Genomic DNA, 17,119 nt, shown 5'->3' with positions numbered 1-17,119 from the left:
GGGACCAAATTAAACCTTTTGAAAAATTAAAGGACCAAATTGAACCAAAAAATAATAAGGAGACCAAAATGAACCAAACCAACAAATTAGGGGATCAAAATGATAATTAATTAAGCCTAATAAGTAAAGAATTTTTTTTATATTATATAGTAAATGAAAGATTTATGTTATTAAACACTTAAATTGAGAGTATTAAACATTCTCAGGTGGAAGGAAAATATACAATAAATAACAATATTAAAAAAATAATAGAAATATTCAAATGTGAGACATAAAAAAATTTTAATTGACATACATCATTTTAACATAATTACATAAATGTTATGATAAGTTGAAAAATATATTGGAGATGCGAATGAGTTTCGTGATAAACCAAATAATTAGAAAAAATAAAAAATAGAAAGTATATATATATATATATATATATATATATATATATATATAAGGTTACTTAATTAATTATGAATATTTTAATAATTTAAACAAGGACGAAGATATGGCGGGGACGGTATAGCGGGATATGTACATCCTCATACTCATTCCCATACCCAATTAAAAAAGTTGGGGATTTCCCATACCCATACCCATACCTAATCAATACGGGAATTCCTCGTCAAAATGGAGACGGGTTCGGCAATACCCACGGGGATGGATTTATTTGTCATCTCTATGTGTATGACACATTAATAATATATAATGTAGTAGAAAAGACCGAATACAATATTTGTTCTTTAAACCGTTTTATTTTATTATTTAATATATTTATCCAAAAATATTTATTATTATTTGTGGTACATGTGTGTTTTCGTATTTTTAAATACTTATATTATAAAGTTATTAATATTTATAAGTTGAGTAAGTTGATACATACTGCAAATTTATTTCTGTCAAAAAAGCGAAATATATCTTTACATAGACATTTTGTATGTAAGAAAAAGATAATAACTGAAAATATAATTGATTTACATCCTTAAAAAAAAATTTAGTTGAAAAACCAAAGAAGGATTTACATTCAGGATGCTTTTCCATCAAAAGAGTTCATTACAAGAAAAATGAAAAAAAAAGTCCATCAAGCTCACACTATCATTGAAAGAGTACATGAAAAATTCTTATATCGATACCTGAATTTCACATTCATATTTATTGAGCAGAAACGATAACACACTATAAGGAATATAGTTATTATTTAAATTAAAAATAAATTAAAAATTCGTATGTAATAGATAATTTTTGTAAATATTTGATATTATTTATGAATTATTTAAGAAGAAAATTTTGTAAATAAACTATTAGTAGTAAATAACTTTATTTACGAAATATGTTTTTTAAATAATTTATTTATAAATTTTATCTTCGAAGTCGTGATATCGGAAATTATTTATGAAAATTAATCATAAAAAAGTGGTTAAATATGTTTTTGGTCCCTCAAGTTTCAACGAAATTTAGAATTAGTCCCTCATCAAAATTTTTGACCAATTTAGTCCTTCATCTTTCAAAATACGTGAATTTAGTCCTTTTAACCAAATTTTGTTAAGTTTATCTGACGTTTCAAGCGCATTTCATGATAGTATTTAAATTATTTAGACTGTTTGACACATTTTTGCTTCAATGTTAACTTAAATACTATCATGAATTGTGCTTGAAACGTCAGATAAACTTAACAAAATTTGGTTAAAATAACTAAATTCATGCATTTTGAAAGATGAATGACTAAATTGATATAAAGTTTTGATGAGGGACTAATTCCAAAATTCACTGAAGGTTGAAGGACCAAAAACATATTTAACCCTAAAAAAAATATTTGAATTATCTATAAAGCATTTTGTATGTAATTTATCTTGAAAAATTTTTGTAGGTACGAAAACTTATGTTTGCAAATTATTTACAAAATTTTTCGTTTTTATATATTGGTTTTCGTGTATAACAAGAAATATAACAAAATTAATTTTTGTAACAACTCATACAACTTATATCCTTACAACATATAGAATAAATTTTTTGAAATAACTTTAACTATTTGAAAATATATTTAAAAAGTTATTTTGATTAATGTGACTAAACCAACAAATTAATTAAGAAGTTAGATTAATTAATATGAAATTTAAGACAAAAATCAATCGAACAATATCCTTAAAATCAATTATAAATCTTATTTAGAAGAAATGGTGCAATTAACTTATTTTCATTTCGTTTACCTTGTTTCTTTATTTTATTTAAATTTTCTCTCTTTCTATCTTCGGAGCACTACTATTAAGTTTATAGAATAATGTCTTACATAGTTAAAAAATATCAAGTAAAATTCTGCTATTAAATATATAAAAGAAACTAATAATTTGTTACTGTGTTATTATATGAAAAGATACAGTTTTTGAATATTATTTTTTTCTTTATATCAAATTAAAATAAATGTTGCCATTCAGCAATATACGTAATTCTATAATATAATTCAAAATTAACAAAGTTATTTATTAATTTGTATAGTCTTTTAAATTGTATTACTGTAATTACTGTAATAGAATAGAAATGCTCACAAGAAAATCAAATTTTCAAAAACAACAAAATGGAATTAGCGAGCCTCTAAGGAACCAAACCACCACAGTTCCTAACTCCCAAATCAACCACAGCAGATCGGAAAAAATGGATGGTGAGTGAAGAAATTGGAAGAGAGAGAAGCGAGAGCGAGAGAGAGAGAAAGTTAAGTTGTAAGGCATGGCTGGGTTACTGGCATGGGCGGTGGGAGGTGGCGCCGGAAAGGAAGCGGAGGACGATTCCATCATCCCAATCCTCTTTTCCGAAGATCAGCAAAGGTATGTGATCGAACTGGATCAGAAGGCGGCTTCTCTCCGCCGTTTGATCCATGATCTACGGTTGAGATTGCCTCCCCAAGACATCTCCCAGAGCCTCCCTCACCTCCACGCCCACTCCCTCGCCTCCAACGCCGCCCTCGCCCTCCAATTGAATTCCCACTCCGCCACGCGCCAACAGGTCCTTAACTAATAAATCTTATTTGCATTTTCACCCTCTCTTCCAAATTCCCGAACAGAGTTGCAAGTACTATTGTGTTATTATGTTAGAGAGGAATGCTAGCAGTTTCTCTCTTGGTTTGTTATGAAGAAACTCAGAGTGTGTTTGCTTTGGGATAACTGCAAAAATTAGATTAATTCAATATTCGGATTGTTTTGTTATTATTATTTTTACTACATGTACAATTGATTATGTTGTTGTAATAGCTTGTAATCAGAATCATTTTTTGTTGCCGTAAGTTTGCTGAGAAGTGGTTGTGTTAATTTATTTCATTTGGAAACAAAATGTAAATCTGATTTTATATAGGAAAAGAGTATATGAAGCTGAGAGGGAAACACTGTAGAGAAATAATTACAGAAAATACTTGTCTTTTCAGAAAAAAAAAATGACACATTTAGATTATTGTCCTAAATATACAATTGAAATTGAAGACTTCCTTTTATCCTTAAAATAGCATAAATTGGCGAAAATAATCTTTGTCAGGCATGCTCTCGTTAAGTGAGAGATGAAATCAAGTAAAAAAAATATTTTTCAATATATTTCACCTGATAGTAAAGAGTGTTGTTAGCATTCTTCTGTGTTAGGGATTAACCCAGCTGAGCCTATAACACAATCTTTGACTAGAATTAAAAAATATAGGTTTAGGTCTGGGTTATTTGTGTTTATTGAACAGAATTGTTGGATTTCCAAAGTTATACAATTTGGAAGAGTTGTATTTCAACTACACCTGTTGAATCTCTTGAGTTTATTCCATTAACAATTGGGTCCCTCCGTCTTGATTCTGTCTAATTTTAAGTCGTTGACTTGCTTAGAATGATAAGACTATCCTTTTGATGTTCATTACTTTGTAAAAGCATGAAGAAATGTTAGGAATACTCTTTGATATACTCTTTTTAACATGCTGTCTCTTATTGGAAAATATATAATTCTTTGGGTTCCAGGTCTAAGTTAATAGATATTTACCGTTATTCTGTAGTTAACAATAAATATAATCGAATGTGTTAGAAAGAACATGTTTAAGAGTGTGTTCTTAGCAGTACTCTAAAAACAATAACTTACCCCATGAATCACAAACACAACTATCAAATATTCTGTGTTTTCTTGCTGATTGTAACACTGTATTATTTATTCATTTGCATGTATGCCATGTTGGTGAATTCAGCTAATAATAAGATGAAATCTAGGTGAGGGGACTAAATTATAAACAGAAGAAAACTTGATGGACTCAGCTGAAACTTGTGAAAGTAAAAGCACACATTTGCAATACTTGGGGACTAAAATGATGTTAACCTAAAATACTGCTACAACTATTGATGATGATTTTTGTTGCAGGCCCAACTTAGAGAGGTGACATTGAAGGAAGAGAATGCGGCATATGAAAATGCAATATCGGATTTTGAGAATAAAATAAAAGAGAAATTGCAAGAGGCTGATATACTGAGGACAAAGTTGCAGGTTATGATTGTGAATTGATTGTAATTTGTGAGGTTGAGTTTGATTCAATTAATTTTTTATTTATTGTGTTACAGGAGATGGATGAAACTGAGAAGAAACTCAAAGCTGAGCTCGACAATATGAAGCAGCAAGTATCTGATGGTTGGGATGAAATGAAGGCAAATTCTAAAGCTGGATTTGATGCTGATGCAGAAGCATCGAGATCAGCTTTACTAGATGAATTGGAAGAGAAGAAGAAGCAGTTGGTTCGTTAATCACACAGACTCTTATGTGCACAACTTAACGTTTTATTTTTTTATAGTGGATGGATAAATAGTAAATAAACAATGGTGATAATGCCAATTACCATTCCCATAATTTCAAGGACTATATGATCTATGCTATATGTTTTAGGTGTAATTTAGCTACTTATGTTGATACTTTACCTAATGGAGAATTTTATTTTTCATGTTGTCAATAGAAAGAGGTTAAAAATTACACTGGATGACTTTTTACTAATGATAAATACAAAAATCAACATCCTTAACATGTATGATAATCTATGATTGGATATATAATTAAATTCACCAAATTAAATTACCCTCCTTTCATTTCAGAATTCAATGGAGGATGCTGTGAAAGAATTGGAGAAGAAATGGGCAAGAGTGCAGGAAAATGCACTTAAGCAACCTTCCCCAGGTATGATATCTTATCATATATCGAACTCAAAGTCCAAATTGGAAGTATGAGTGTCTAGGTGGGGTTTATCTAGCCTTAAGTTCTTCAACTACTAGCTAGCTTTTGTTGTGTAGTTTTCCCAAATTTCCTATCATAAATCTGTTAGTTTAAAGGGGCTGAGTTCAAGAGAGACGGTCAATTGAACTATCTCAAGTTTTCACAAAACTTAGAATGAGATCCTTATTAAAATTATTGATTACAGGATTTGGTTGGTTTTAAATTTATGCACAGAAACAAAACCAAATAAAGTCAAGAACTGCATGATAGAGAGAGAGAGAGAGAGATGTACACAATAAACTTTTATACCGGTTCACTCTTATCTAAGACCTACATCCATTTGTTCCGCCACACCAGCTAAGCTCACTAAAATTTTAGAGTTTTTACTGGCACACAACCAAAACTGTGAAAGTAAACAACTTAAGAAACCAAATATCGAACCTTACAACATTTGATTACACACCTAGTGACACCCAGATACTACTCTATACCTCGAAACTCTATCTAGAGACAAACTATAGACACAAAACAAATTGATAAAATGAAAGCAATATGACCTAGAACAAGATCAACACAACAAAAAAGAATAAACCAGGTATTAATCACAAAGTTTACATAGAGAGCTACAAGAACAATTTGCAACTCGGTATGTACTCTCTCTTTTAACATGTTAAAACAGAGAAGTCCAAAACCTTCACTGAACTTAAGTAATTTTTAATCTATTAAAAGCTTGTTTTGAGCAGATTAAAACGGAGAGATAATAATTGTTCCTGGTTTTAAGTGATTCTAATAGGTTAAAACGACTATCTAATCAATTAAAATGTTTCCTACAGTTAATCCAGATCAGCGAAGAACATTTTAAGAGGTTAAAAACATTATTTTAATCAATTAAAAATCAACTTATCACCAAGACAAGTTCTAATTCATTTGGAAAAGCTTTCTAACTGCAATTTTAGGGTCAAATCATGAAAGAGAAAACTTACAACAGTTCCTACTCGACACAACACAACCTAAAACACTTCTAGATTTTCATGATCATTGTCAATCTTCAAATTCTTCATGAGAAAGGTTGGATTTCTCAAATACATGAACCATAGCTCCAAAAAGATCCCCATGTGGGAGGGAAAGATCAAAGGTTTGGGACCCCTGGAAGGTGGAATTGGGAAATATATCACCTAGACTGATGCCTAAAATATCAATTATGCTACTTTCAATGCTTGGAACTGTAAAAGGAACATGATATTTATTAAAGCCCAGTTATGTCAGTATGTCCATCTTATATTATTCTTTTTTTCCAGATTTCTATATGATAATTTTTTTAATCTAAAAGCATAAGCTATGCCCTTTGTTGTCTTTTTCTTCTTTCTATTCTTTGCATTTTGTTTATTTGTATTCCTTTTTTGCTGAAGGTGGTATATACTTTTGTAATTTCTGCGTGAATAGGTCATGCACCACCATTGAATTGACCACACTGAGAAAAGATATCATAAACTTATTTCCTGTAAGAAATGTTGCAAGCCATAATTGTGAATGCTGAGGACCAAAAACTTCTTTGAATGACTAAGTCCATCATGATGATGACAAAATACTCAGCATAATACTGGGTTAGGTGATTTCTTGTATATTAGATTTTCTTCAAACATTTATTCGTGTTTAAAAATGGGTTTATGGGAACTTTTTGTATATTCATAATAAATTTCTACTAATATGGTTATATCCTGCCACTGCATTGCTGCGTAGTAATAATTTTCAAAATGCTGATTCAAAAATCTGATTGAAGAATTTTTTAAGAGTGTTTCCGTACTGGTGCCAAGAGACCGGGTTTTTCATTTGGTTTGGTGTATTTTATATTTTCTTGCCTCTGTTGTTTCCATTGTAGCTTTAAGGAAGATTCTTGGTACTCCTGTTTGTATTCTTTTTGAATGACTTCTTTTATCATCAAGAGAAAAGAAATAACTTTAGTTGGGAAGACTTCAATCTTGTTTCATATCTTAATAACATTAGATACTATGTCATGCTCTTAGAAATCCACTAACGATATCGGGACATAAATATACTTTTTATTGCTTTTGTTGTGTTAACTCTCCTAGTGATTCTGTACACTTGGGAAGCATCTTGCATGATTTTTTGGCTCTTAAACGTTCTTGTTCTGCAGCACAAAGAGAGAAGACGTTGGATAAACAACTTCACGGTCTAATTGAGCAACTGGCTGTTAAACAGGTCCTTCCATCTCTGGTTTTTAATAGAGAAAAATTAATTGACAATGGCTGGTTGATAAGTGTTTGATTGATTATTTGGATGTGAAAGTGTTTAACTAAGTCCCTTACTTCCCGTACCTTCAGGCACAAGCTGAGGGCTTACTTGGTGACATTCATTTGAAAGAGATGGAACTGGAAAGATTGAATGGGCTATGGCGGCAAACAGAAAACAGCAATTTGGAGGCAAACACTGCTGCTAGGAATCGATTCGGTAAAAGCTCCTCAGATAAGTTACAGAGTTTGTCAGATTATGAAGGCCATCAAAGGCTTCCTTATCACTCTGCTGCCAGAACTGAAACCCAGCAGAGGCTTATGCTATTCAGGTCTGCATTTGTGCTCTATATTCTAGCTTTACATATACTGGTATTTATCAGGATATCCTTTTAACCACCATTGATTGACCCATCAAAATTACATGTTAAGTTTTACCCTGCATGTTTGAATATGTTTGTACTCATTAGATACCCCTTGCACATATATACACAAGTCTGTATAAATGGCTTTTTTCTTTCATTCATGCTTTAAAGTTTGATCAAAATGTAGCATCTATGCGTACAGTAACTAGTTGAAGCAGAGAAAATCACCAGAAAATGCAATTTTTGCAGCAGAATCTGTTTTGAATATAAGCAACCTATGATGTAATAGCTATGTTAAACTATATTTAATATGATTTACTGTTGACAAAAGATACCGTTCCTAAAAGAGATAGTTCAAGTGATTGTTACCTAGTGGCCAAAATCTTTTCAGATTTACTCATTATTCAAATATATTTCATTAAGCTAAGGTTTTTATGAACTCAAAGACGATTAATTTTTTTTTTCAGCAAACCTATATAAATAAAAAAAAAAGTGATTTTTTATTATAATTGATTATACATTATAATCAATTACTGAAGTAATTCAGTTTTTATGGGATATATTTGACAATCTGACAACTAAGAATTAGTATGTTTATGGGATATGACAAAAATTATTTTAACATTAGGAGAAACGGTATCTAATAATTAGAACTACTAGGTTGAGTTTTTTTAGAAGATTAACATGGTGTCTATGGATGAAAATAGACTGAAAATGGCATGTGTAGAAATGAAAACACCAAATAGTATTTAATTGTTTTAAAATACAGTTTAGTTTGATCTTTTTAGTAATTTATTTTATTTTATTTAGTTTCTCGGTTAATGAAAAGTTCAATTATATAATCATGTGACTCCTTTATAGGTTAAAATTGACATAACTAGCTTTATGAATTGTTTAATATAAATCATATTATGCATAAATTACAACCTCCAATTTTTTTTGTTTGTTAAATATTTTAGTGTTAATAGGATGAAAGGTCATGTATGGTTTCATTTTAAAAAATTGAAGGAAGTGTTGAAATTTTTAGTAAAGGTAAAATCTAACTGAATCTAAGATAAATAATGAGACTAAAAGCAATTAAGGTTAAAATAAAAGTAAAATTTTGATTTTAGAAATAATATTTTTTTATTTCTCTTCCATTCACAATTTAATGTGATGGACATGAATTAATGCTTATATACCAACCCCACGAGTCGTCTACCTTGTTTTGGTCAGGTTTTGAAAATTTCCTGCAACTTCCAAATGTTTGTAGTGTGAATTAAATCGAATTCTTACATAAATTCATTTTTATCTAACCACTTAATTTATTTTTCATAATTTATTATTCAGCCCATCTAATTCTTACACCAATTCTTTTCGACCTTTATGTTTTTAATATCTCTTACACCAAATTAACAGTGAAAATATTTTAAAAGACAAATTTAGTTTGTTCAACACATTGATCAAATAAAAAAAATAGATCTCGTTGTACTTTGATCTTTAAACAAACAAGTAAAAAAGTCAAAGATTTTGAGAGAAGTTAGAAGAGGAGGAAAATTTTACTTTCTAGATACATACGACCTTTATAAAAGAGTTTAACATGTTTTAAGTTTTTGAACATTTACAAAATTAGAATTTGTTTATGTTCAAAATTTTGATATATTTTGGTCTTCAAATTTTAAAAACAAATTGATATTATTTTTTTAATCTCATTACGTTAAAGAATGACTTCCAAATGTCTCCAAATAAGTACTGTAAAAGTCTTGATACATATAAATTTTGAGTTCCGTGAGTTTTGTACCTGACCATCTTTGTGGGCGTGCCGTGACTACCTAGCATGGTGGCAAGTTTGGAAAAAAAATGAAATTTGTATCTTTAAAAAATTCGAAAAGAAAATGTGTCAAACGATGTAAATAAGTCATATATTAACATTTGACACAAAAAAATTAACTGAATTGGTTAAAAAAACTATATTAATTTATTTTTATAATTTAAGAATCAAAATGTATTATAATTTTTCACGTGTCAAAATTCATGGACTAAAATTACATTTAATCTTTTATAAAATAAACTCAATTTAAATTATTTATATTTAAACAAAAACTTTTTAATTATAAAATGATGAAATGTCTATTATAAAAATTATTTTTCAACTATCGCATTTCCTAGAGTCTTACATTACACTTGCAATTGAATAACATGAAAAATACTAATAAGTCACGTTAATATTAAAATAAAAAGGAGAGTTAGAAAATTTTCAAACAAATTAACATCGATGAGATTAATGAATGAAAGAACAAGTGATGAAGACTTTAATATTAAACACGTTATATATAGTACATTCTAATCCACCACATTAATTATACAAAATGCACATGCATAAAGAATTGAAATTATGAAACCATTGAATAATTCACACACACAATGTATTGTGGATTGCAAGGCACTAGAATTATTATTTTTCACTTTTGAAAAGTCCACATTTAACTTTGAATGAAAGAGATTGAAAATTTCAAAGGTGAATAAATTGAGACAATAAATTGATACAGTATTATGGTGCAGTACTTGTTCATAATTTGAATAGTGATACCCCACACAATAAAGACACTCTGCAAAATGCAGAACCAACCCACCGACATATCATTGTCAACTTTCATACAAATGTTAGAGAAGTGTATTAATCACATTGTTTATAGTTCATATATATTCTTATGTTACATTAGATATGAATTAACATCTAAACCATAAGTTTATTAACTTGTATTTATGAACATGCTTTAAAGTAGTTATGATATTAACAACAACTAACATGGATTGAATATAAATTTAACTATGAATAATATTTAATGAGAATGAATCTCTATATTTTTGTCTATTTTTAGTTACTAAAATACTTTTTGTTTAGTTGATTATTAAATTTATATAACTATAATGTTTTTATTTTTATTTAACATCAAAGAATATGTATGTTCTTTTTATTAAATTTATGTTAATATCATTTTTCCTTTGTTTTAAATGTTTATTTTATGAAATAAATTATTTAATAAATATTCTCATAGATATAATCACTAATGTGGATTTATGCATTATTCACCAAAAGTAAAAATATGAAATTATATATATATATATATATATATATATATATAAAATAAAAAAACTCACTTATCCTGATCCGTGTCATATCCACCTACCAAAAAAAATCAGATAACTGCTGAAAAGATAACTTTTATAATTTTAGACGGATAATATTAATAAAATAAATGAAAGCATACTTATATTTAAGTAGTGTTTGGTGTAAAAGCAACTTATTTATGAGAAATTTAATGTTAAATTGTTTATTTTTAATATTTATTTTATTTAAAAAAAATACATTTTGAGACTATTTTTTCAGCATTTTTCTAGAAGATCATTTCTAAAGGTGAAAACTCTAACTTTTCTAGTTAAAGAAATTACTGTGATAAAGGTACGCTTTAATTAAAGTTTTGGTAGATTTCTCACTTTAATATTTAACACAACATTTATGCTTAGTCAAATAAAACTTTTAGCATTTCTAAGAATTGCAATCCTTAAAATGCATCGTTCTCTGCTATTTCTTTTATCCAAGACACTTTAATTCAAGTGTAAGTAAAGACATCAAGCATTGTTACTTGTAGTGAGAGTATTTTCATGCTTTCTTATAATATTTTAATAAGGAACTTGGGTTTGTAAGGTAGTATACAACTGGGAGTGAAAGAGTTTAATGGTTTATAAAAATTTAAAATTTATAAACTTTTATGTAGAAGGTAGACCATTCATCATTCATATTCCCAAAAAAGTAAGTAAAGAATCTAAACAAATGTTTAAAGCAATCAAACCAGCAATCGTTGAAAGTATATTGTTCTTCATTCTCTGAACAACCCAAATATTTGTAGTGAAATCAAAATAACCTCTGTTACTTTCTGAGTTGCAATTATTGTTATACATTTGAAGTTGTTCTTGGGCATGAATGAATATTGCCCAACTTTTATGATAATGCATGACAGCTAATGAAGACAATTTGTGTCCACAAATACCTTTGGATATACATTCTATATCATCTACACAACATAAACACAATATACTCTCTGAACCCAAAAACAAAACACCAAAAAAAAGTATCTATCTCCACATGCTTAACACTATCCTCCACATGGTAAAAATCCAAACATCTTAAAAAACTCTCTCTAGCTTTGAACTATAACATGCCTCACTTTCCAAATCCAACAACATATGCACCAAAAACTCATTCCAAGTATCAACTGGCCCTGGCAGACACCAGTGAACACAGTCATTCAGAGTAACATTTTTGTCCTGAGAGTGTCCATAGTTGTTGGGGTGTCCATCAGGTCTAAGAAGCATAATCTCAGTAGTGTTCATCATCACAAACTTCAACCCTCTCTTTGTGGCTACCCTTTGTGCTTCAACAAACTCCTCCACTTGAGTCATATACATGTCAAGAATGTAGCCATCAAGCTTCATTTCTTGCTTGGTGAATGGCCTAGTCCTCACACACTTCCCTCCCTTGTTCCAATCCCCATCCTCAAAGTGTGCTGGGGAGAATGTCCTAAAAAATGTGACCCCCTTGTACCCTTCAAGCTCATTCAGTGTCCTAAATGCTGTCCTGAAGGCCTTTCTGTACCCAAAGAGGTGTGTGAGGTCTGTCACATTCTCCATCCCACACTTGTTGCATCCCACAAGCTTCCCCTCTTCATAGAACAACAGAGGCCTGAAAAACCATTGCCCTGATGAGATTATCACAATGTCAAACTCCTCAACCTTACTTCTCCATGCCTCATCTGCCTCATCCACATACAGCCTCATGATGCTGTTGAAGGAATGCCCTTTGGGGTCTGCATCACTGGATCTCACAAAATATGGAGACCACAGATTTGCCAAGGTGAAGTTGTACTCATGATAGATATACCTCTTGAAGTACATCACATCTGAAGAATATCTATGAGAAGCATCCTCAGGTTCAGACACCTGAAACACCAAATAAATCCCAAATAAGTTCATGTTAGACATCACTGTGAACGAATTTTTAACATAATCAAAGTTTTGAAAAACAGTTGGTAATCTGATGACAAATTCCTAACCAAGAGCCTAATCACAATAGCATAGTCAAACAAATTCCAGAAGAATTAGTATCAGTGAAGCTAAACTCATCATAACTCAAAACCTTGAAACATAATCATGCAAGAAACTCAGTGACAGAGTTTTCTATCAGAAACACAACTAGTGGATATGATTTCTCAAAAATTGAGACAAAAGGGTAGAGAGCTATATGACAAACACTTTCAGCTTCTATTCTCTTGCAAAAGCTAGAAAACAGAAGGTGTGACTTTACCACTTACATGACTTAGGAGGCACAACAAAGACTGCATCTGGTTCCTCCCCACTGAGTCTCCAACAAACACCATTTTCTTTCCTCTGAGAAGATTCAAGAACTGAGTAGCATTGAAAAGTGGAAGCTCACATTCATCAGGCCTCCACCTCCAATGCAGGTACTCTCTATCAGGTCTTCCAAACTTGATGCAATTCTGCTGGTCTATGATCCAGTGGCATGTATCATTGGTGTAGTAAGGTGGTCTGGAAGTGTGCATCCATCTCCCAGAAAAGATGTCACACTGCTTAATTTCTGTGTTGTTCAAACTGCTGCTGACAGCTGCAGAAGATGATACCTCAGGAGGAGTTGGTTCATGAGAGCTTCTCATGAGAGAAAGAGGGAGCATGATGAGAAGAAGAGTGAAGGGTACCAGGAGAAAGCTTTTGGCTGTGCTTCTTGTTGTGTACTTCCCATTGAATATCTCATTGCCCCGAACCTTCATTGTCATTGCTCAGTTTTATTCTCAACCTGCTGAATGCCTCATATAAATATGAACTTTCTTCCAATGTTCGGTTAGGATAAACCTTTCATCTTTTAATTCAGTTTTAAACCGAACTCTCTCTCAAAGGAGTTCCTTGTTATATAAATATCAGAATTATCCGCTTTGAAGCATACAATTTTGCCACAGTTTTAAAAGACGTTTCGGTAGGTGAAAAATATAAAATGTATTTAAATCATATTAAATCTCTACTTCTAAACTAAACTATATGAAACTATTGAATGTAGTACCAACACCGTTTAATTTAACTTCATCATTCGTGAGTTGTCTTTAAGTCTTGTTATAGTGTCATTATAGTGTTATTATTCATTAATGATATTTTGACGTGTACATAGACAGATGGAGGAAAAACAGAAAGAAACAAGAAAAGAAGAAGAAAAATAAAAAAAGTGATGTTGCAGTGTTTTTGTGTATGGTGAGTTTGAATGCTTTATTGTAGAAAGGGGCAATTGCTTGTTTCTTAAACTAGTGGGCATGGAACACTCACACTCTGGCTTGTGTTGTGCTTCTAGATTTGCATAAAGAATAGTCCTTTCTCTTGCGAATGCACATCTTTTAAAATGTACACACAAGGACAAAGAACCTTTGAGGATGCTGGCCAATTCATAAACAACTAAGTCTGACTAATAAAACATGTCAAAAACTACAAAAATGAAAAATAAAATAAATGTGGTGTTAGAAACCATCAAAGGGAATCCAAGAATATAATGGCCCCTCTTGTGCTCTCATTGTTTAGTACCATTTGTCAGTTCCTCTGTGGAAGTTACAAAACCCAAGCTAAAACTGGTAAGAAGAAAAGATTAACTATTGTTTTAAAAACAGATGAACAATGGGACCTTACCTTATGATTTAGACGTTCAAAGAAATAAAACTTTCATTTAGCTCTTCGATACTTAACGGCTATCACCATCATAATATGTTGCTAAGTTTTATTAAACCATTTGATGATTAAGCCTTAAGAACAAATTTACACCAAATTGTGTTTTTCTATTCTTAAGAAAAAATTGTGGAATTTAAAGTCTATCTCAAGTCAAGCTTACTAAATTATGTTTTCTTAATCTTATAAAATGGATTTCAAATATAATTCAACCTTCCAAAACCAAAACCAAATAAAATGAAGTTTGCAATCACTTATATACCGTAAATTTGTTCTATTAATAGTCGATGTAAGATCTCCAACACCTCTTCATGATAAGGTATATATATATTGAGCGTGAGACTAGATATTTATGATTGGAAAATAATTTTTTGACTACTAAATTTTGAAAATGGTTTTCATTTTTTCATTTTTTTTCATTTTCAATATTTCAAAACCACTTAAGAGATGACACCTCATGTTGTAAGAGAAAGTTGTCAAAATTTAGTAGTCAAAATATCATTGTCCTGATTAATTAATCTGATAATGGATAACACATTGAATCCAACAAACAACAAATTTCACTAGAATAAACTTTGGATACTTCTGATACCACTTTAAAATTGAACATTAAACTTAATTTAATCATACAAATTGACTTGTAAAATAATGTTTGTAGTATTATAATGTAAATTTATGAGTAAGGATTCCAACATTTAAGTGCTAATTTAAATTAGACAATAAGTTAGAATATTGAGATATCAATATATATATATATATATATATATATATATATATATATATATATATATATATATTTTACACGTCTAAAAGATTAAATCAATTTTTTTTTTCAAATTGGTTATTTCTCCATGGTTTTAGTTATTCTCTTTTATGTAAGTAAAGCTTGTAGGGATTGAGTAAAGCAGGTAGATCCTCTGATATATTTTGATGGTGGTTGGTGAACCAGACTCCTTCCAAAGCATGAAATTGTAAAGTTTACTCTGCATAAATTTGATCAAAAGAAAAAGCAATCTGTTTTTATCCCAACAGAAGAAAAAAAGAAAGAAAAGAAAGCTGAGAAGGGTTCATGATTGAATGACAGAAGCAAAATTCAGTTGTGTCTCCTTTATTCCTTTTAATTATTTTTTAATCCCACCACATTTTTTATCTAATTTTCATGATTTATGTTATAGAATATTTTTATACCATTGGTTCTGGTACCCTGTATCACAAATTATTCATCCAATCATTAATGCTTCATCCACAACGAATTATTGTGTAATATTGAGACCAGATATAAAAAAATGACTTAAACAGTACACACGCTATTCCCACTCCAGACAATATTTACAATGTTGTTCAACCAAGAAGTAACATGTATAACAAGTTTACCAATTTTTTTTTTATTCATATATATCTGTTAACGGTTTTTCTAATTATTTCATATAATAAAGTAAAATAACAAAGTCAAACTGCAATGGAGGTATGGTACCAATAACTTTTGAACAGTCAAGGTAAAAGATGTTTTTTATTTATTTATATTAAATTTAAAACCTGAATTCACTGGAATTTTTAATAATTTTTCTTTTATATGTGACTTTCTTCAGTATTGATAGATTCCTGGCTAGTGAAAGTATTTTAATTTATAAATATTACAACTATCTTACCTTAAATCATTGTCAAGAAAACTCTATATTTTAAATCATGTTTATATGAGTAATCATCGAGAAAAATCATGAACTCTGTTGAGATTTTTTGAAGAATTGATTAGAGAAACATTTGACAGAAGTGCATTAGTGAATTTATATTCAACCCAAAACTTTAAAACAACAAATTTGTAGATATTTTTCTCTAATTTATTGTGCAACTTTTTCCTCTTCCGTGTGAGATTAATACTTAGATTTAAATCCTTAACGAAATTAGAAATTTCACCAAAATCATACACTAATTATACTTGAAATAATATAATTGTATCATCTAAATATTAAATTCTAAAAAACTATGTCCTAATAATCACTTTGAGTATGTCCTCTAGCTAGGAAGAGATAGTGCTGGAGTGTAATTTCTATAAAAAAACAGTGGCATGAAGGAATAATTTGTGATTTGTGTTCTTTTTTTGTATTTTCATTTTGTTAAGTATATTATTCTATTTTGAACCCTTTTATTGTTTCAAAAACTACAAGAGGAATTCAAAATATGATGATTCAATTGTTATTTTTATTCCACTTAGTGTTCATCATCGATGACACTTACAACACATTGTTGACGCACCAAAGGCTCATGAGAGCTTTATGTGTAGAGTTTGGAACAAAGTGGTGTGGCTCAAGAGACAGGAATATTGCCGACAGATTATTGATTTTCCAACAGCTGTTTCTGTCCTATTTTTTCGCCATAAAAACAAACATAATACTAAATTCTAACTTGCTCTCATTTTAATCTATGTCATCGTATCAATTTTACATATTTATTTTATCTATTACCTTAATATTTTGGATCAGAAGTGATGTCAATTTCTTATATATATATATACATACTCAGATCTCATTTAACCAATAATCTGATATCAGATCC

General features: G+C 29.9%; 2 protein-coding genes across 2 annotated transcripts; one reads left to right on the top strand and one right to left on the bottom strand.

Annotated features, from left to right (window-relative positions):
• The first annotated feature begins 2,545 nt into the window (after positions 1–2,545).
• Positions 2,546–7,964, top strand: LOC114180268 (golgin family A protein). The gene is made up of 6 exons (XM_028066557.2): positions 2,546–2,985; positions 4,357–4,479; positions 4,554–4,724; positions 5,076–5,157; positions 7,349–7,413; positions 7,536–7,964. Exons 1-6 carry the CDS (start codon positions 2,710–2,712, stop codon positions 7,836–7,838), a joined length of 1,020 nt encoding a protein of 339 aa, XP_027922358.1. The 5' UTR covers positions 2,546–2,709; the 3' UTR covers positions 7,839–7,964.
• Positions 7,965–11,624: 3,660 nt separating this feature from the next.
• Positions 11,625–13,792, bottom strand: LOC114182681 (protein trichome birefringence-like 19). The gene is made up of 2 exons (XM_028069599.2): positions 13,159–13,792; positions 11,625–12,787 (listed from the first exon to the last, which is right to left on the bottom strand). The coding sequence occupies exons 1-2, from the start codon at positions 13,636–13,638 to the stop codon at positions 11,975–11,977; spliced, it is 1,293 nt and encodes a 430-aa protein (XP_027925400.1). The 5' UTR covers positions 13,639–13,792; the 3' UTR covers positions 11,625–11,974.
• Between the last annotated feature and the right edge of the window lie 3,327 nt (positions 13,793–17,119).

Source organism: Vigna unguiculata, chromosome 4, assembly GCF_037176805.1.
Source record: "Vigna unguiculata cultivar grain cowpea cultivar isolate G323 ecotype 2 chromosome 4, ASM3717680v1, whole genome shotgun sequence".
Taxonomy (NCBI): domain Eukaryota; kingdom Viridiplantae; phylum Streptophyta; class Magnoliopsida; order Fabales; family Fabaceae; genus Vigna; species Vigna unguiculata.
This window is presented reverse-complemented; position numbering and strand designations above follow the sequence as displayed.

Bases quoted from the DNA above. Each gene is read 5' to 3' on its own strand.
- LOC114180268 (XM_028066557.2), top strand. From the start codon at position 2,710: ATGGCTGGGTTACTGGCATGGGCGGTGGGAGGTGGCGCCGGAAAGGAA. The intron at 2,986-4,356 runs GTCCTTAACTAA...TTTTTGTTGCAG, and splicing joins ACTCCGCCACGCGCCAACAG to GCCCAACTTAGAGAGGTGAC. The intron at 5,158-7,348 runs GTATGATATCTT...CTTGTTCTGCAG, and splicing joins ACTTAAGCAACCTTCCCCAG to CACAAAGAGAGAAGACGTTG.
- LOC114182681 (XM_028069599.2), bottom strand. From the start codon at position 13,638: ATGACAATGAAGGTTCGGGGCAATGAGATATTCAATGGGAAGTACACA. The intron at 12,788-13,158 runs GTAAGTGGTAAA...TTGGTGTTTCAG, and splicing joins TGTTGTGCCTCCTAAGTCAT to GTGTCTGAACCTGAGGATGC.